The 20,435-nt window shown below is 39.7% G+C and overlaps 1 protein-coding gene across 1 annotated transcript in view; it reads left to right on the top strand.

Annotated features, from left to right (window-relative positions):
- LOC124796470 (cold shock domain-containing protein E1) overlaps nt 1–20,435 on the top strand; it is a 72,245-nt gene that overhangs the window by 35,279 nt on the left and 16,531 nt on the right. The window contains exons 12-13 of the mRNA XM_047260696.1: nt 6,138–6,305; nt 13,761–13,929. Of these exons, the coding sequence (XP_047116652.1) occupies nt 6,138–6,305; nt 13,761–13,929 (337 nt within the window). The remainder of the gene's footprint in view (nt 1–6,137; nt 6,306–13,760; nt 13,930–20,435) is intronic.

The following is a 20,435-nucleotide window of genomic DNA, read 5'->3' as shown; positions in this document are numbered from 1 at the left end:
AGGCAGCAGATGATTATAATAGTGGGGAAATTGATGATCTAACTTGGAATGAAGTGGAAGAAGCCATAAAGAGGATGAAAGGGAGCAAGGCACCAGGTTGGGACGAAGTAACAGTGGATATGATACGAACAGCAGGAGAAGTAGGAACCCAGTGGCTATACAGAGTGCTGAGGGTGGTGTGGAAGGAGAACAGAATTCCTGAGGATTGGAAGAAAGGAATTATAGTCCCGATCTTCAAGAAAGGGGATAAAAGGAGATGTGAGAACTACAGAGGAATCACCCTGCTATGCCACTGTGGAAAAATCTATGAAAAGATCCTGGAGAAGAGAATAAGAAGCAGTATTGAAAGTAGACTGCAAGAGGAGCAGTATGGTTTCAGACCGGGAAGATCAACAACGGACCTCATATTTGCGGTAAGGCAACTGCAGGAAAGGCACTATGAGTATGGGAAGGACTTAATCACGGCCTTTTTAGATATTGAGAAGGCGTATGACAGTATCTGTAGGGACAAGCTCTGGGATGTGCTGAACGCAAAAGGGATAGATGAAGAGATAACACGAAAAGTCAGAAAAATGTATGAGGGAAGTGAGAGTTGTGTGAAAGTGGGGAGGGAACGTACTGCATGGTTCAAGCTGGAAAATGGGCTGCGACAGGGAAGTGCACTTTCGCCTTTATTGTTTATTATTGTTATGGATGAAATCCTACAGCAAGTATCAGATGCAATTGGAGATCATAAAATGAAAGCAGTGCTTTTTGCCGATGACCTGATGTTATGGGGAAATTGCGAGGAGGTGGTGCAAGAGCAGTTAGATGTATGGGAGGAAACGGCAGCACAATATGGAATGCATTTCTCTGCAAAGAAAAGTGAAATAATTGTCACAACAAGGAAGAAGAATAGGCCAAATGTGGATATAACTTGTGGAGGGGAAAAACTACAAGTGGTAGAGAACTTAAAGTACCTGGGAAGCATGATTGAAAGTAAGGGGGGAAACGCAATGGAAATAAATGAAAGGTGCAGAAAAGCAGGGCAGTTCTACAAATGCATTAGGGGGCTTATTTGGAGCAAGGAGGTGCCACAGAAATCCAAGGGAATTATATACCGAACCTACTTTGTCCCCATATTGGCATACGGAAGTGAGACATGGGTAATGCACAAAAGCGACAAAAGTAGAATACAGGCTAGTGAAATGAAGTTCCAGAGGAGCAGGTTGAGTGTAACAAGACGAGACAGATTGCGAAATGTGTATGTGAGGGAAAGACTAAAGGAGGAACCAGTACAGGACAGGATAGAAAAATCAAGACTGCAGTGGTATGGACACATGAAGAGAATGGATGAGGGAAGAATTCCAAAGAGGATGTTTGATCTGCAACTGGAGCTGGAGGGGAAGAGGCCCAGAGGAAGACCAAGAGATAGATTGGTGAAGGGAGTGAAGGAATGTGTGACGAGAAGAGGAGAGAACTGGACGAAGGTGGAAGAGGGGGAATGGTGGAAAGACAGAACACGATGGAGAGGCTTGTGTTCCCGACAGACCCAGCCAGTGGCTGGAAACTGTCCATGATGATGATGAAAAGACACTGTAATGTATGAAGCAATGTCGCCAGAATTGAAATTACGTCTCACGTTGCATGCATCACAATCAAGAATACTTGGCATGCTAGAAGATGCAGTTTTAGTTGGTGGTCACTCTTTTTCATTAACACCAATAATTATTAACATAACAGCAATAATTATTCGAAGCAAGCCGCATTAAGAAGAGAATGGTTTGCAAACTACTGTCTCAAAGTGGAAATATTTCTAAATTCAAACATATGTGAATGGGGAGCATGGTACGACGTTTTGAATAAATGAATATTGAATAAAGCATGCAGCTTCTTGACTTATGTAGCTTTCCCTCCTGTCAACAAACCGAGCAAGGTGGCGCAGCGGTTAGCACACTGGACTCGCCTTCGGGAGGACGACGGTTCAATCACGCGTCCGGCCATCCATGATTTCCCTAAAACATTCCAGGAAAATGCCGGGATGGTTCCTTTGAAAGGACACGGCTGACTTCCTTCCCCATCCTTCCCTAATCCGATGAGACCGATGACCTCACTGGTCGCCTCCCTCAAAGCAACCCAACCCTGTCAACAATCGTCATAAAAAAAAAAGGTCGGCCAACTCGAACCTTGGGATTTTAGTCTTGTAGATGAGTACATTTCCACAGTGAGAATTGTATTTTTCTTAATTCAGTTGTATATGTGCTCCTAATTCAATAAATTTTGCCCTGCAGCTCAGATATTGTCAAACCATCTGTATTTTGATCGCACATGACGGTTTCAGGAGCAGCAATATGTTGCTTATATTTTTGTAATCAACATCACTGAAATCCCACAGACACATATACAAAGATATCCAAAAAGTGAACATTTTTGTCCGTTCCTCACTTCATATTTCAGTTTGTCCGCACTCTATGAACTCGCATAACCTCAAACTCATGTAACTAGTGTTGCCAACACGCTGAAAGTGTTCAGTTTCACCAATGAGTTGGGCAAATACGCAGCACACATACGGAGTGGCCGGTAGCGCAGTTGCTTGCAACCTAGTGCCCTCATGTAAACTAGGCTTTACTTTGCGAAGTAAATTTCCTTTTATCGCAAGATGAATAATATGCGAGAATGTATGATGAACTTCTGAAATCACAGAGCGGTTGACTGTGATTTAAAAATCAGCTTTAGCGGACGAGAAATTTAGAAGAATTTTGAGCCCAGAAGATCAGACGTTATGTCGTTATTTAACATTTTACTGGCACTTTTGTGTTATGTACCTTAAGTGTAACACACACAAAGCTTCTCTTGCAGCTTATTAATCTATAGATAGTGGGGAGCGAGCGTGGTGATTACGACAATAATCACTCACACTCCCATCACTTACTATGAATACTTCTGTTCTCGCAGCGTATATACAATGCGTGTAGCATAGAGTTCGTACTTCAGAGAAAAGATATGGCAAAGTCATAGTTGTTCCGCTGTGGTAGGGTATTATTGGGGGGTGAGCCAATGATTCTACTTCCCCACAAATCTTAGAGACCAATATTATATGTGAAAGCTTCTTGTAGCAACACTATGTATATTAATTTAAACCATTAACTTTTCCTATTTGTGTGTTCGCGCTAAGTGATGTTGCTATTGGCTGACGACGTCACGTGTTGTATACTCTGAATATCTGCTGTCATCGGCTGGCGAGATGATGTGGCATCAGCTGTGACTGGCTTCCAAAAGTGCATTGCAATCTCAATTTCAATGCTTCAGAAAGTAACATGCAGTGTTTTGTGGGATTTGCATTTATACTTTCGTAATATGAAAATATACAGTGTACATGTTGCTGCACATCAAAGATCTTTCCAAAACGTAACCCTCCCCCCCCCCCCCCCTCCCCCCGAGTTTCATTTTCTAAAGTGCTGAGAAATTCTACGACAGTGTATAAAACCATAGCCATTCAAAGGATTAATAACTTTTACAGTTTCGAGGGAAAGTATATTGTCTCTTAACACTGGAAAAGTGTATTTTCAACTGGGAGACAATATATTTTTAACCGAGAATTTTTTTGCTTGTCCGTGTATACACCCTGGTGCAACAATGCATTATCATGCTGCAGCATCCAGCCAGCTTCACAGAAATGTGACCTTTTGTGCTTTATATGGACTTGCAATGTTTTCAGGACATCCCTGTAGTATTGTCCAGTTACTGATGTGTGTGCAGGTACAACATGCTGATAAACCATTCCTTGAATATCAAAGAACGAGATTACCACAACTTTACCAGCAGAAGCAACCACTTTTGCTTTTTTGGAGGTTGGTGATGAAGATGATTTCCACATTGAGCTTTGCTGTTCGCTCTCAGGACAAAAAAGATGTAGCCAAGTTTCATCAGCAGTGATTACATTTGAAAGAAACTCCAGATCTTCCTCTAACATCAACTTTAACTGCATGCAGACCTGCACGCGAATGTCCTTTTGTTCAGGAATCAACAGTCTTGGAACCCATTGCGCACAAACACGTGTCATGTAATTTCTCTGTCACTAACATGTGGGTGGCATCCAATCAAATGTTCAGTATTTCAAAATGTGATCTTAAGGTAATTCATTGATCCTCACTCACAATGACAGCAGCAGTGTTGCTTTCTTCTGTAAGTGAAGGAACTGGAGCATCGGATTCACCTTCTTTTGAAATTGTTTGTCTCCCTTCTTTAAACATTTTAAACCACCTTCGAGCTGTGCTGTAGGAAAGAACAGATTCTCCATAGGCCTCCTGTAACATTGTATAGGCTTCAGCTGAAGATTTGTTGAGACGAAAGCAGAATTTCAAAGCCACATATTGTTCCTTGTGTGTTACCTCCATTCCAGTGGCAGGCGATACTGAACCTGTGTGACCTTGCCTCCCTCTCACAGGCGAGAACCAGGAGTCCCCAACAGTGAAACTACTATGGCGTGTTTGTTGCACATTAAGCTGACATAATATCATAAGATTAAATTTTAGTACGAGAAGTTATTGAGCTTGAGGTGGGAAACTTAAATTTACTAGAACATTTCATCTAACAAATTCATTGCAAATACAATTAATGAATTGTTTTGCTTTTCTTCCACATTTATTTAAGTTACATTGTTCGTTGACTGTTAGTGTGCCATGAACATTAGACCCAAAATTACTGCCTTGTCAGAACTATGTAAAGAATCTCCAGGCCCATTATCAACTGCAGAAGTCTCATCTTCATCACCAGTAAAGCCTGCAAAGGATGAATCGAATGAGAGGGGGATAAGGTAGTTCTGTGTTGATGATAAATTCATGTATTTTCTGAATCTATCCCCCCCCCCCCTTCCCCAATATTAGAAAGCATCTGAACAGGATTCTTCTAGAATGTGCAGGATCTCTTCTGCCTCATTCAGTTGCCGTTTAGCCATTTTACTACTGAAGAAATTCGGAAAAAAATCTTTAAAGAACAACGTCGTGTATTGGATACTACCATGGCAAATGTTTTATAAATGAGCACAACTTGAAAGCAAATTGTATAAGCCATTACGTAAAGTAAAAAATGAGTCAGTATGGAACATGTTACTCCCCAAAATGCATCTATATAAATGTCAATACCTTATTGCATTGTAGATTGCAAAATAAGAATGCCCTGGATTTCGCCAGAATACACTTGTCAACAAATTAACAAAGATACACGGTGCAACAGATGTTACTGAGAAGGTGTTGTAGCCAGTTTTTTTTTTAAAACAGAATCGAGACTGCCATATTACGCCTTACACGGTGGAAGTTCTCTGGAACACTCAGAGCTGAGTGCATCTTTTCCTTCAGAAGGCATTGTCTTGCTGTTTCATTCACCAATGCCCAAGCATTATTGCTCATGCAAGTCAAGAGCAGTAGTTGTTTGGGTGTCATATGGAATGGTTGTGTGGGGTCATGTCACACCAAAAATATATGCACAGTTTGCAGATGTTGATATGATATGTGTTTGGAAGTTTTCTATTTATGATAGAGCAGTACTGCATGATTAATCAGTTTATTTGTGGAGGGTCCATGAAATTACACACAAAATCAGTTAAAGAATCGGTATTGTCAGTTTTTTAATCTATCATGAACGGTTGAAGCCTGATAGTCTAATTTGGAAAAGTAACACTGCAATGGGAGACGTCATTGTGACAGTAGAACTAAATTTATCTGCTAGTATTAGCATGTTTGGGTGTAACCATAGTTAATATGTTATGAATGAAATTAACAGATGAAGTAAATTGTATGAACTGTTACCCTTTCAAAGCAACCTTTACACCTAAAATTGAAGAATGATAATATTCAAAAAGAAAAGAGACATGTTTTTGTTTTAGGCAACACGATCAGGTTCCATACAAAGTGTGCTCTCTCTGTTAACCATCTCTTATTCATGTCTGAGCCCTGCAAAGAAAACTGTTTCAATTACAAATCAGCAAAAAAGTTGTGGAAAGAACATTACAAGCTTTCCTCACATAGTATAACTGTCATAAGATAATTATGAATTGTAGTGTTCAGTGCCTGTTTTTGTGTAAATCTACCTTTATTTTAAAATAACACGAATGTAGCATTGAATGTACCACTATTCATTTCAATCTTTCTGTTTTCCAGAGGATGAGAAAGGACCTGAATATGAATTTGGAATTACTGGATTAGCTAACAAACGGGAACTTCTGCAGACTGGAGATCCAGTTACATTTCAAGTAGATACTGAAGGCAGAGCAACAAATATATCAGCTATACGCAAGAAAAGAAGGGCTACAGTTAATGCTGTGAAAGGTAATTGGTGTGTTCAATTATTTGTAATGTGTGTTTATAAGAGAAAGTAGTATGAATGAAGTGTGAATGAGGTGACCACCAGCCATATACTGCCATCTCCACAAGTTAAGGTACTTGGAGATCAACACGACACACCAACGTGAGACTTCTTAGTCCACCTTCAACAGCTTTTGTTGGCAGAAATCTTTTGTATTGGTCTTCTGTATTGAATATGTTTGGTGCATAATATTAACAGCTAAAGAATGGCTCGGCAAACGCATTTGGATGACATTAGGTGAGGCAGGCCCATTGGCAGATTGGAGACCATCCTGTCAGTGCAAGGTGGACCAAGCATTGAAATGTCATGTTCACAGTTTTTGAGTAGATGGAAGGAAGAAGTAATGGCAAGATAGGATCATAAGCTACAACGCAGAACCAGTATCGCCAGTTTGAGATATGAGCTGAAAGTATTCCAGCTGACAAAATACATTGTGACCTCCTGATAGCCTGTGAATTGCGCATCCCCCACGAGAATGAGCAGTGTTCTCAGTCCAGAAATTCGTGTTCTGTAGGCTTTCAGACCTACCAAAGGGATTCCCCTAACAAAGGCACAACATAGCAGATGTGATGGTCTGCTCACACCCATGTAGACCCAAAAATTGTGATATTCGTTATTGAGCCTGGAGAGGAAATGCGTAAATCATTGACTCCTTTCCACATGACCGTTTTAGCCTAATGTTTGATAATGGTGTTCATCTGACCACTACTTACCCCAGTTTGGGTAAGGAGATTTCATCATCATCATCATCTTCTTCTTCTTCTTCTCCTTCTTCTTCTTCTTCCTCCTCCTGTATACACTTTTAAACATGTCTTTTTTTTTATTTTTGTGTAATAGAGCTTCATATTGTCATTACTGGGGAAAATATATTCATCAACAAGTTTATTCTCTACATTAAATGTGTTAAAATGTCTTTCCTCCTAGACAGACACTGATATATGGAAAGCTGTAGAATATTTACATCTTGTCACATAATACAGTCCCAAGCCTTGATTTGATTCACAGTTTGCAACAACTTCGCTTATTTTACTGTGAAGAACTTTGCCCTTTAACCTGCTTTATACGTGTGGCCTCTTAAACTTCAAATGGGTTCTCCCAGAGTATATATTAGTGGAGCACTCCACCTGACTTCTGGCAACCACATCTGATGTTTACAATCGACTGAGAAGGAAGTACTGTGCATTTTGTTTGTGATGTTCGCCTCTATTTGCAAATTACTTAAGTTGCATGTGAATGCTTAAAACTTTGTGCTTCTATGCACGCATCTTTTGGAGTGTGGCTCTTGCTCTGTATTTTCCAGACCTTGATCTTGTCTCATTTGGACTATGGTTGCCATGGTTTGTGGCATAGCTCCACCTTCAGTTTGAAACTGTTAGACAGATGTTGAGATAACAGACTTCGTAAAAGAAAAGCTACTACAATTGGTTAGTAGTGGAAAGGCGTTGGGAACAAATGAGATATCTATAAGATTCTATAAAGATTGTGCGGAGGAACCTCTAGCAGCAGTGTATCGTAGATTGTTGGAGCAATGAAAGGCACCTAGTGACTTTAAAAAAAGTGCAGCTCATTCCTGTTTTTTCAAAAAGAGTTGTAGGGCAGATGCACATATTCATAGGCCTATATCGTTGACATCAATCTGTTGTAGAACTAAGGGACACTTTTTATGCTCAAGAATTATGACATTTTTGGAGAATCAAAATCTCCTGTAAAAATGAAGATGGATTCAGCAAACAGAAATCTTGTGAAACTCAACTCTCTGTTCCACCACGAGATCCATAGCGCTCTAGACAACAGTGATCATGTTGATGCCATGTTCCTTGACTTCAGGGAGACATTTGACACTCTCCTTCACTGCCATTTAGTGAAGAAAAAAAAGGTGAGTTTACCTAGTATTGGGCCAGACCTGTGACTGGATTCAAGACTTCCTTGCCAATATAACTTAACACGGCACTCTCAAGAGAACAACATACTGTAGATAGATGTAAAGGTAATTTCCGGAGTACCCTAGGGAAGCATGAGGGGACTATTACTGTTTACAATGAATATAATTGATGTTGTAGAGTGTGTCAGAATTACTTTTAAAGCTGTTCACAGATGATGCAGTTGTGTACAAGAAAGTAGCAATGCCAGAACACAATATTGATTTGCAGAATAACTGCTGACAATGGATGAATGGTGCACAATTTAAATTACGTTTGGAGTGGGACAGTGTGGTTAGTTTGGGTATCTCCCACTGTACACCGAGTCTAATGAACGTTTTTCCCTACCTCCTTCAAGAGCTGCCTTGGTCATCTCTGTTTTAATTGGTTTTAAATGTGGTTAGCCCCTTCTTTCTGCCACACCCTATTTTCCATTTTAGGAGTGGGACTCCAGTGAGTAGTGACTGCTGTTCTCCCATTTTTAACACTTTCAATGTAACATTTTCTCTGTAATGTGTCAGGGTGGACAGTTGTAGGAAGGACAATCTCCATTGCATGCAGAGCCCAAGGGGACACATGCTTGTCGCTTTGCTCCAAACACCTACTGATCTGATTACTTTTCTCGCATTATTCTATTATTGTCATTCTAGCTGATACCCATTACTTGTTAGACTTCTCAATTTTACTATTACAAATGTTCCAGCTAGAAGACATTCTTTACTCTGTAGCTGTCTTTGCCCTTATCTGGTTGGCTGGGGGCCAGAGAAAAGTAGACTTCCTCCAGCCACGGTTATTCTAAATGATGGGCCCATGTTCAGAACTTTGTATTTATTTAAATCCAAATCCAAAATGAACAAGTTTTATAGCAGTGAAAAGAGGAAGTTTCAAAGTTTTTTCATAATGTTTGATATCAGTTTAATAAATGTAATAATTTGTATTTAGTTTTAATCATTATTTAATAATTATAAATGTTCAGTGTGACCAATGTTGGCAGCACGGCAAACATCGACATGGTAAGCAATCTTTTCCCACACACGCTAAAGTGTGTCTGCTGTTACTGAGCACATGGCAGCAGTGATCCAATTCCGCAGATCATTCAGAGTTTTTGGTAGAGGCAGTACATACAGTTTCCTTCCCCGTAAGAAATAGTAGCAAGGTGAGAGATCAGGAGATCTGGGCGGTCAGAAGTGCTGAGCCAGGTCCTAAAGTCCACTGCGACTGATCCAGCACTGAGGAAGGGAGTCATTCAAAAAGTCTCATACATTGCTGTGCCAATGGGGCAGAGCTCCTTCCTGTTGGAAATTGAAGTTCTGGGAATCTTCAGTAACTTGAGGGAACAGCCATTGTCCCAACATATCCATGTACATGATTCCTGTTACTGTTCTTTCCTCAGAGCAAAATGGTCCATAAACCTTTGTACGGGATACGGCACAGAACACGTTGCTCTTTGGTGAGTCTCTTTCATGTTGCAATCGTGAATGTGGGTTTTTCAAACCCCATATGCGAACACTGTGTCTGTTAACTTGTCCACGAAGGTTGAATGTTGCTTCATCGCTAAAAATTACATGCTGTATAGAAATGCGTCATCCTCCATCTTTGCTAGCACATAACCACAAAATGCGAGATTCTTCTCTTTGTCATTGGGGTTGAGAGCCTGCACAAGTTGTAATTGGTAGGACTTGTACAGCAAACGCCGTCTCAGTATTTTCCATACAGTTGGTTTGGGGGTATTCAAAGTTCTCGACTGGCTCTATTGGTATACTTACTGGGACTGCACACAAAGCTTTCCTGAATCTGTTGGACATCATCTTCTGACATGTGGTCGGCCTGTGCATTTTCCTTTGCACACACTGCCAGTCTGTTTAAATTGCTTAAACTAATGGCTAATGCTTTTGCGAGTTGGTGGTTCAATACTGAATTTGGTACAAAGTGCTCCACAGTTGCCATCTCACTCATAACTGACAGTGAAATTGAATGGCGGCCCTATTGCTGCGCGAACTCTATTGGTCGCTTCAGAAACCATCACTGCCCAGCTGCTGTTTCCTGCCAAAAATTTTGAAACTTCTTCTTTTCATTGGTTTAAAGCTTGTTCATTTTGGATTTGTCTTTGAATACATATGAATTTTTGAAAATGGTCCATCATTTAGAATAACCGTGCATAATCACCTTGGACAGTTCCATGAATTGTAATCCTTGAGCTTTCTTCTCCCTTTCATAACACCATTTCAAGTATCAAGTCCAAAGTCCCAAAAGCCCTACAGGATCATTTTTATAATTCTTTTGTTGAATTATGAATATATTGTGGGTGCAGGTACTTGCATTGGGAAGAAATACGCATTTCATTATTCATATAATGATGTCAGTTTCAGCTCTACTTTGGCTGACCGACTTTTGCTTTGATGTGCTTGTAACCAGAACTAGCAGTCACTCACTCATCTGGAGGTGTAAGAACTTTATTGCAGGTGTAGCGTCTACTGGCAACCTTGCTAATTGATAGAAATGAGGTGTCACATTCAAATGAAACTCGATTTTATTAACTCAAAAATGTAGTTTTACAGAGTACACAACTCAAAAATAGTCGCCAAACTTTTTGGCACATTTATCCCATTGCGACACTAGCCAGTAGATTTCATCCTTGAAAAACTAGTAGGTTGTTGTCAGATCCAGGGCTGGACCCAGTCACACACTTTGTCGTCAGTTGTGAATCAATGTCCGTAAATAGCTTGTTTTAGAGGTCCAAACAGATGAAAGTCAAACGGTGAAAGGTCGGGACTGTATGGTGGATGTTCCAGCCGTTTCCCATGAAACTGCTGCAGTGTCATCTTCACCGGATTGGCTGTGTGTGGGCAGGCGTTATCACGCAGGAGGATAACACCATTGAACAACATGCCTCGGCGTTTTGACTTGATGGGTTGTCTGAGGTTCTGTAAAGTGGCTTGATAACACTGAAGCAATCTCCTTTGTAGACGGATTACACTTCCCTAGTATTCTACTAATAAACCGAAGTCTGCCACCTGCTTTACGCAAGAATGAGCCTATGTGATCATTCATATCCATACAAATTCTTACACCTAGGTATTTGAATGAGTTGGCCAATTCCTGTAGTAACTCTTTGATGTTATACTCATAGGATACTACGTTTTTTGTTATGTAACGTGCAAAATTTTACAATTCTGAACATTTAAAGCAAGTTGCAAATCTCTGCTGCACAACTTTGAAATCTTACCAAGATCTGACTGAATATGTTCGCAGCTTCTTTCTGTTAGGACTTCATTACAGATAATTGCATCATCTGCAAAAAGCATGATTTTGTTATTAATATTGTCTTGCAAGGTCGTTAATATACAGTGTGAAAGCACGGATCCCAACACACTTCCCTGGGACACACCCAAAGTTACTTCTGCATCTGGTGAGGACTTTCCATCCAAGATAACATGTTGCATCCTTCCTACCAAAAAATCATCAGTCCAGTCACAGATTTCACTTGATATCCCATATGACTGCACTTTTGACACTAAGCGTATCACACCTGTAGAGACATCCGTCAAGTTCACTGTATTTTCCTGGTTTAGTCCTTTCTCTTTCCAGCCAACTGCGTTGGCAAAAATTCTAAGTTTATTCTCTTCTTTCACCTATCCCCTGATTGTTCCTTCAGGAACACTACACTTGCATTATAAGCTTGCTTTAGTTCTACTGTTCTCCACACGATCAATGATCTTTAGTACTCACAGAATATGCTTTCTGTTTCTGTGATATCATAATAACCACACAAAAATCTAGACAGTTAATGAACAATTTATGCTCCATGTGATGGTTGTGCTCATTTTGTTTATTGCCAGGTACTGTTGCATAGCCACTTTGTTGACTGTGTCACAGTGTTAACCATGAGATGAGTATTCAAAGCTTCTCACCAGCAATAACCCTAGTATGTTAAGACAATCCAAACATTGAGTTCATTACACCCATCTGTTTTGGTTATTATTTAGAGGGCTTGGAGGTTGCAGCAGTAAATTAAAGTGCAGAGAATCTACATGCAGACTGTAATAACATTTTTCCAAATTTGTAAAACAGGCTGCGAGTGCAAAAATGATTCATAAATGATATTTTATTTTGGGGAACATACTTGATACTGCATTTTATCCAAAAGCATGGTATATCAGACTGCGGTATATCAGACTTCTCCTGTATTGTGACTAGTATGTGTTCTATAACACTACATCGGAATAAATCAAAGATATACTTTATCTCACAATTTGTTTTCTCCATTAAGTATGATCTGAGGATATCAGTTTGCTAGGAAACTCGTCATTCTCATCACGAAGCTGGTCCAGGTATTCCATAAACTTGTATTTTGTTCAGCGGTCAACAGTGTTGGACTGTACTGAAATATTGTGGAAGTCAAATAACATGGCATCAACAGGGGTGCCATTATCTACAGGTTCCTGTATCTCATGAGCAAGCAGAAGCAGAATGAGTCAGATTTCACAAGGTTACTGTGTGCGGAGTTGGTGTTTATTTCTACAGAGAAGTTTTTTAATAGCCAAAAATACTATAAGCTCAAATGTAAGACATGTTTTACAACAGTTTGAGATAAGTAATGTAGAACTATAGTTAAATGCTGTTCAAAAGTCATCATATATATAATCAGTTCATGATATCCAATATTACAAATTTACTGTCTCTGATGGACACACGTCCAAATCACCCGCTCTCAAAACTCTGCTATCTCACTCCCCACATCCACCACTGCTGGCGCGTTCAATCAGGCTTCTGTTGTGAAAAGGCCACTGTAATATTGTTATGTTGTATGTGTGTCATTATTACACATTGTACTTGCTCATGATTTGAACAGGAACTAACCCTTGAAATTCAACTAAAGTATTGTGTGAATGTTCATTTTCCTGTTTTATTGAAAAAAATGGGCTGTAATTAGTGAAGAATGAGATACTGCCAATTATGGAGTGAAATTTTCACATTGTTTTGTACTGTATCTATTGTTTTAATGTCTTAATAAATGAAATGATTCTTATGCCTTGTCATTTACTATATTATGCTTGCTTCCAATGACTGTTCTGCCATATGAACTGATTTAAAAAAGCTATTTTCAGGAATGAGAAGAGAGACTTAAAACCATCAGTTGCCATTTTCTAGTGAAACGTAGATTGTGTTGCCCTATGCAGCAAGTGTGTGTATGATGTAAACTTCCATGAATGCTGTGAGATAAAGCTACCTGTGTTTCAATCCTCTTAAGTAATATCTACTTCTGCCGTTCTTCATTCCCCATGATTCCCTCCCTCCCATCAAAGTGTCCTCTCTCCCTCCCACCCTCCCGCCATCCCATCATCCATCTTTCCCACCATCCCCTCTCACCTACCTTCCCTGACATCCCACAGTGCCTTCACCTTTCTCCACCTCCTTCTCTCTCGAGTATTGTGGTTACTCGCACAAGAAGTGAACAGGTTTGCAATATTCTAAATGCATTTTCTGTACATTTTGTAGGTCTCTTTGGATTTCTGGCATATGAACTTGATGAAGGAAAGAATCTGTTTTTCCACATGTCTGAAGTAAAAGATGGTGTAACACTTCAGCCTGGAGATCAAGTAGAATTTGTTATTGTAACTAATCAGAGAACAGGCAAATCATCTGCTTGCGATGTTACTAAAATTGGGTAAGTTGTATGCTGTATAGTGGTAATTTCGTAAAGCATGTAAACAACTTTATTCTGTTGAATTGGTTGTTCTCTCTCTCTCTCTCTCTCTCTCTCTCTCTCTCTCTCTCTCGGACATACCATTTATCAACATAAGTCATTATTTTATTCGGTGGCTACATTTCAACTTTGCAGGGGGTGTTCTTTCGGCAATAAGAAATGCATCTGCAGAAAAGAATACTGTCAGCAAAAAACCATGTTTGTTTGTGTAATAAGTATAAATTAATTTAATCATCAATTTCATGATATGTCAGTATGAAAATGTTTGAGATAAACGTCTTCCTTAAGTTTCAAACTTCTTCCTTGTTTTTAAACTAAATGTGTGTGTACTTAACAGCATCATATCCATCAGAACAAATTTGGATGTCTTTATATCTGCATTGAACCATTTCTGTCTGTCTACTATTTCACCTATTTTTCACTGTCTACTTCATAGAAACCATTTACCTAACAAACAGGCAATAAAGTGGTTTGTAGTTAAATACCTAGTCACAAGAAGCTGTGTCTCACCAGAACCTAGCTTTCCTGTATTTGAATGTGTTTTGTCTTTTGACAATATTATGAAAAGTATAGTTGGTACTCACCATAAAGAAGAGATACTGAGTCGCAGATAGGCACAACAAAAAGACTGTCGAAAAATGAGCTTTCAGCCAACTAGGTCTTTGTCATAAATAGACCACACACACACACACACACACACACACACACACACACACACACACACACACACTTGCTCGCGTGCGCGACCACAGTCTGTAGCAGCTGAAGCCAGAGTTTGTCAAATCTGACTTGAAACCTCTACATAGAAGTCTGTCAAAGAAAGAATTCTAACATCACATTTAATTTTTCTTATCAACACAAAACTATTGCCAAAACTAGGTGTTTTCTGAGGACTTTGCAAAATGGCCAGCAATACTAGGAGCTTCTGTATTCGGGTTCGCTGTGATCATCATCCCATCTTGAAGACGTGTCATCCCTCAGCATGATTCTCCACAGTTAAATAAACCAGTAATATTTGTTCTATCCTGTATGATAACTTATTTTCTGGTTTTCATATGAGAGCTATCGTTCATCATTAAGAATACGTAGGGGTACACATCATTCCTCTGGAATGGTGTGTAACACAGCAGACTATGGGAAGGTGAAATTAAGCCAAGATCAGTAGATCAACATTCTGGACATAGCTATCTCCTGAAAGTCACAAAGACAGACAAGGCAGTCTTTGTTCATCAGTAACATGACTTTTACATTGGTATGAGGCTCTGTCGTTGTCTGGTGTACAACTGTCAGTTTGTCACATTTTGTGTGTGTTTCACCACCTGGCAAGAGAAAAATTGGAATGTAGGTAGGAAACTGTCATCATTTAAGGGTTCATTATAAGTGTAATGCACATTATAAAATATCCTGTGTTGTCTGGACTCTACAAAGTTTTAATATAGAGATTTTAACCTGTTGTTTTTCCCAGGAGGCCTCTGCCAGTTATGTCAGGGTATGGGTTTAGTGAATTCTTAATTCCCAAGTTGAGGATGTCTGCATCATTAGTTCTTTATAACTTTGTGCCAATTTTAAAATTTTATCAGTCTCGGGTTGAGCTGTATGTTGAAGAGACACTAAGTCAGTAGCAGGCAACCTCAGGGGCATTTGCTGCAACATATTTATATTAGGCTTCTTAGAGTATTTGTGTCCTTTTTGAGTAGACATATATTTTCCTTGTGAGCATCTAAGCTTATCTGGCATTGTAACATAGTTGTTCTCAGATTTGCTGTCAAGCTCCAAAATAAATTTGACATACTATCTCAATGGTCCATGTAGATGCCATCTTCAGATAGGACACTTCTTGAATCAAACTAAACTACTACTGTGTTCCAGTGGAGAATGTCTACCTCCACAGAAATACCTCAGCTTGAACAGTTGAAACTGAATAAAATGATTTTAAAATATATATTGAGACTGTGTTGATTATGCCACCCATCAAGGAAGCTTACATGTAAAACTCTACTTCTTAGTACATTTGATGTTTAGATTTGTTTCAAAGTCTACAGAAGCACAAGTTATTGAAGAAACAGTACCAGTAGCAGCAGCAAACACAAAACATTTCCGTGAAACATTATATGCTAACACATGGCAGTATTACTCAACAAAAAAAGCAAACTGTAGACCCAGCCTTAGTAAGAACTAACTGGGTTGTGGGATTGGGTACAGCCACATTCCTGTTCAAAGCAGTGCACATTGTTACAGCATGGTGCAAGCACAGCAAGAGACCACAGAAAATGTTTGTATCTAGCTGCATTAGTAGATGTTAAGATAAGTAAATTTATCAACAGCGAGGAGCAGGAAAGAGTGACAGTATTGACCATACTAGGTGACTGAGTGTGGAAGTAAAATGTTGAAGGTAAGTTGATGGTGTGCTAATTACGGCCAGATTACACTACATCATGTGGAGCTGAAAGTTTCTGCCCCAAAGAAGAAGCAACAAAGGACATACAATAAGTATCCAACCGATGATATGGATCGACATGTAGGGCAGCAGTCGGTTGTGTATATAAAGCAGAAGGTATGTGTATAAGCCTAGGATCTCCTCCCAAACCCTTTGATGAATTATAACCAAATTAAGCATAGAAACAGCAGGCTTCACAAGTATCAGCATTGTGGAGTTTATAACCTCATAGCCCCAAAAGCAGTGGGGATATACAAAAAGGCAGGCATGTTTCTTCCACCGCCCGGCATATAGGCTGCCCTGCACAACAGGTATGTTGTGTGGAACAATATCAGTCTGCCAAATCGACCTGCTTTGGAGGGCAGCCTATATGTCAAGGTAAGGAGGAGATTTCTGGGCCCTGGATTCCCTGCATGACTGGTATCCTGTGTTGTAGTGGTATTGACCTGCTTTGGATGGAGGTCAGATGCAAAAAAATGATTATTCAAGCCCCTGATGTGTAGCCCGCCTAGCATGACATACGTGTTGTAGTAGTATCGGCCTGTTTAACTGAACTGCATTGCAGGGGTAGATGTGCTGATGACCACAGCTGGTAATAGGTTGAGATACATAGAGGAAGAGAGGGACAGAGTGAAGGGAGGAGAGGGAAATTGCTGAGACAGGTGGAAGGTATAGTGGGCAGTGGAAAAGGAAGAGGGGGACAGAGATAAAAAGAGAAGGGGAAGAGGATACAATCAGAGGGAGGGGGAAGAAGATACGATCAGAGAGGGGGGGATGGAGTAGATGAAGAGGCAGTGGGGACGAGGAGACAATTAAGAGGTGAGAGGATGAGGTGGACGAGGGGGGGGGGGGGGGGGTGTTCTATATGTGTCGAGTGCATAGGCGGGTGAAGATGTGGGATTATTAACAATACAATGAAAACTTCGCTTTTGTCACAGAACTGGATTCCTGGGCTATCAAGGAAAGTATGAAGAAATTTGTTCTGTCTGAAGGTATTTGGTTTTAAAAGATGTCAGAATAAATGAGCCATCAAGTGTGAACAAGAAAAAGATCAACAGAATTAAAGGGGACAGTGGTTTACTTAAGCAAAACATGGATTTGTACGCATTACATGGTGAAGAATTGTTGATAAAGTCGCATGTGCAAGGAGTATTGTTAAACAAAAGTGCTGTGCTGGATTGGTATACAGATACGTAGCATGTGACAGTGCCCCACATGTTAAAATACTGCAGTGTACACTTTTATCATCTTCCCCTACTTGTTTCTCAGTAAAAAAAGACAGTGCTACCACCCAGGGCAGGTTTTCATTTTGCTTTAATTAGTGTCATATTTCCCAAATTAAAAGTTGATCTGATGTGTGCTTTCTGAAAATGTGGAATTGTAATGAATTTATTAAAGCAAGGGGGAGTGGAACAGTTTGTGGCTAAGTTGTAGGTAATGTGATTACTTTGGCTTTTGGTAATGGCATACTGCAGTGTGTAAACACCAAATATTATGTAGCATCTCTGCCCTTGTCAAATATCCGTGCTGTTCTATTCAGCTATACTAAAACATTGTTCATTGTAACTCAGAAATTTCACTTCTGAGACAAATAAAACAAGAATGTACAACACAGAAACTTCTTTTTTGTGGAAAAATGACTGAGTTCAAGATGTCGTACACACATTGTCAAATAGTACATTTATGACATTTGTGAATCTGATGGTCAAAATTGTATCTTACATGGTATTGTTTCGACAATTACTTTTGCTTCTCTAGTCTATAGATTTTTTAGCATTCAAACATCAGTTGTACACTAATACAGATTTTACAGATAAATAACCTTGAAGGGTGTGGCTCATATTTATCCATATTTTAAAATAAGTTTTATTCAGTTTGAGCTGTAGCATCTACCTTGTGAGTAGTAACATAAAGTAAGTTAATAGAACAGGATCACACTGTTTCTCTGAGAAGCTGATTAAAAGAATTCTCAGCATTGTTTAATGACCTTTTACCTCACGCGTGCTAGTACACATTTCTGTTTTCTTTGATATACAACTTGCTATTGCATTTTCTGTAGTGAAGAGCTTCCGGTATTAATAATGGAATATTGTGTTCAGAACAAAAGGAAATAAAATCTCTACCTGAAGGCTTTATGTATTTTGACATTTATATCACCCCATTCGCAGCAACATATATAAGAATATACACTGAAGAATCAAGATTGAATACTGCCTAGTGGCGTTGCAAGCTTGGTGTAGCAAGAAATGTATATCAGTGGGGCAATGACAAATTGGAAATCATTCTGGTGAAGATACAGGCCACAAGTAAGGAAATCCATTGACTTAAGTGAGTTTGATAAGGAGCAGATTATGACCCAGCACCTGGGAATGCGCATCTTGGAAATGGTGAAGTTGTTCACAAAAATCCATGGAAAACAGTGGATGGTTGGTGAAGCTGCAAGTAGGCAGCAAGGTGTTGAATACCCACACTTCATTGCAGAACTTGGAGGTTAGAGGCTTGCTCGCTCTGTAACGCAGGACAGAAGGTGATCTGTGGCAGGTCTGATTGCAGAATATAATGCTGCTAGTCACATGTAGCTTTCACTCAATAGATGTGAACATTTTCAGAAATTATGTAACCAAGACCCATGCATGAAATATGCTGCGTATAGCCCCACTGTCTTTTTTATTTCTGATGATTGCTTTCCCCTTGCAGGATATGTCTGCACTTGCTAGAATACAGTGCTGTAGCAGGTACAATTGTTTTGGAGCACGCCATTCGGCACACCCTGTTGAACGTAGGTGCCCCACAGCACGACTCCAGTATGTTCCCGTGATGACCAAATGACATTAATCATTATTGCAGTGGGCATGGCGTCATAAAAATTGGACTGTGCATCAGTGGAGTCATGTCACTTAACTGGATGACACACATTTCTTGTTACATTACGTTGATGGTTTGTATACGAATAAGATGGCACCGAGGCAGAAGGCTGCTCAAAATGTGCGCCGTATGACAGACGTTGACCGTTGGTGAGGTGGTGCGGCAGTTTAATGCTTGACATTAACCCGGGATTCCATGGGGCCTGTAGTAATAACAAAGGCTTTGCTGTGAACTGCATGAACATTACTGCAGACCTCCTATATTCCTTCATGTTTGAGGTCTTCCTGAGTGAGGATGACATCTTCTAGTTGGGTAACTGTTCATTTCATGAGGCCACAACCGTACGGCTGTGGTTTGAGGAGCATGATAGTGAATTCATGTTGATATATTGAACATCAAATTCATCCACTGGAACACACCAGGATGCTGTTAGGTACTAGCTCTGCACCCACAAACCACTTTCTTATAATTTTGTCACACACCTGTGGAAACCTACTGAGGGACTTGTCAAAACCATGTCATATTGTATCACTGCTATTAGCGTTCCAAAGGTGAACCAAAATGCTATTAAATAGGTCATCGTAATGTTTTGATTCATTTGTGTTGTAAAGAAAGACGATACTGGTACATCATTTGCAAAATTGCCCCAGTTTTAGATTCATAGTTGTATAGAGGAGTTTGCTGGTACTCTGAAGACTGTATAAAGAGTACACTGTTGAAGCATTTTATTTAAAACCAAGTAACTCTCCAATGAATTACCAACCTTCTTAAAAATGAACGAGGCAGCCAAATATCCCTCTTCAGTAGGAGTGCATAAGGACTGTAATTTAAGAAGGTGGTGCGACATACTAAGTATTATGTCTCCCTGCTCGTCAAATATTGGGTGTCTAGGAATCCTGCTTACTTGGATCGCTAGACAATCAAATTAGACACAACATATTAATAAGATTTATTACAGTAGGCAAAGAGAGAATACTTAAATTTGCATTACACAGATGTTTTGTTGGCAAAGGGCGACATATAAAATAAGCAATTATCTTTAGTTTAAACAATCACAAGTCTGTGCTACATAGAGCGTAAAGGCGAAATAATGAGCTCAGACACTTCTATCCAAGTCGCTAGTCTTGAAGCTGCTATTCAACTGAGCTGCGAACAGTTAGATGTG

Source organism: Schistocerca piceifrons, chromosome 4 (assembly GCF_021461385.2).
Source record: "Schistocerca piceifrons isolate TAMUIC-IGC-003096 chromosome 4, iqSchPice1.1, whole genome shotgun sequence".
Lineage (NCBI taxonomy): Eukaryota > Metazoa > Arthropoda > Insecta > Orthoptera > Acrididae > Schistocerca > Schistocerca piceifrons.
The sequence above is the reverse complement of the archived record's forward strand: the minus strand, read 5'-3'. Positions and strand labels throughout refer to the sequence as shown.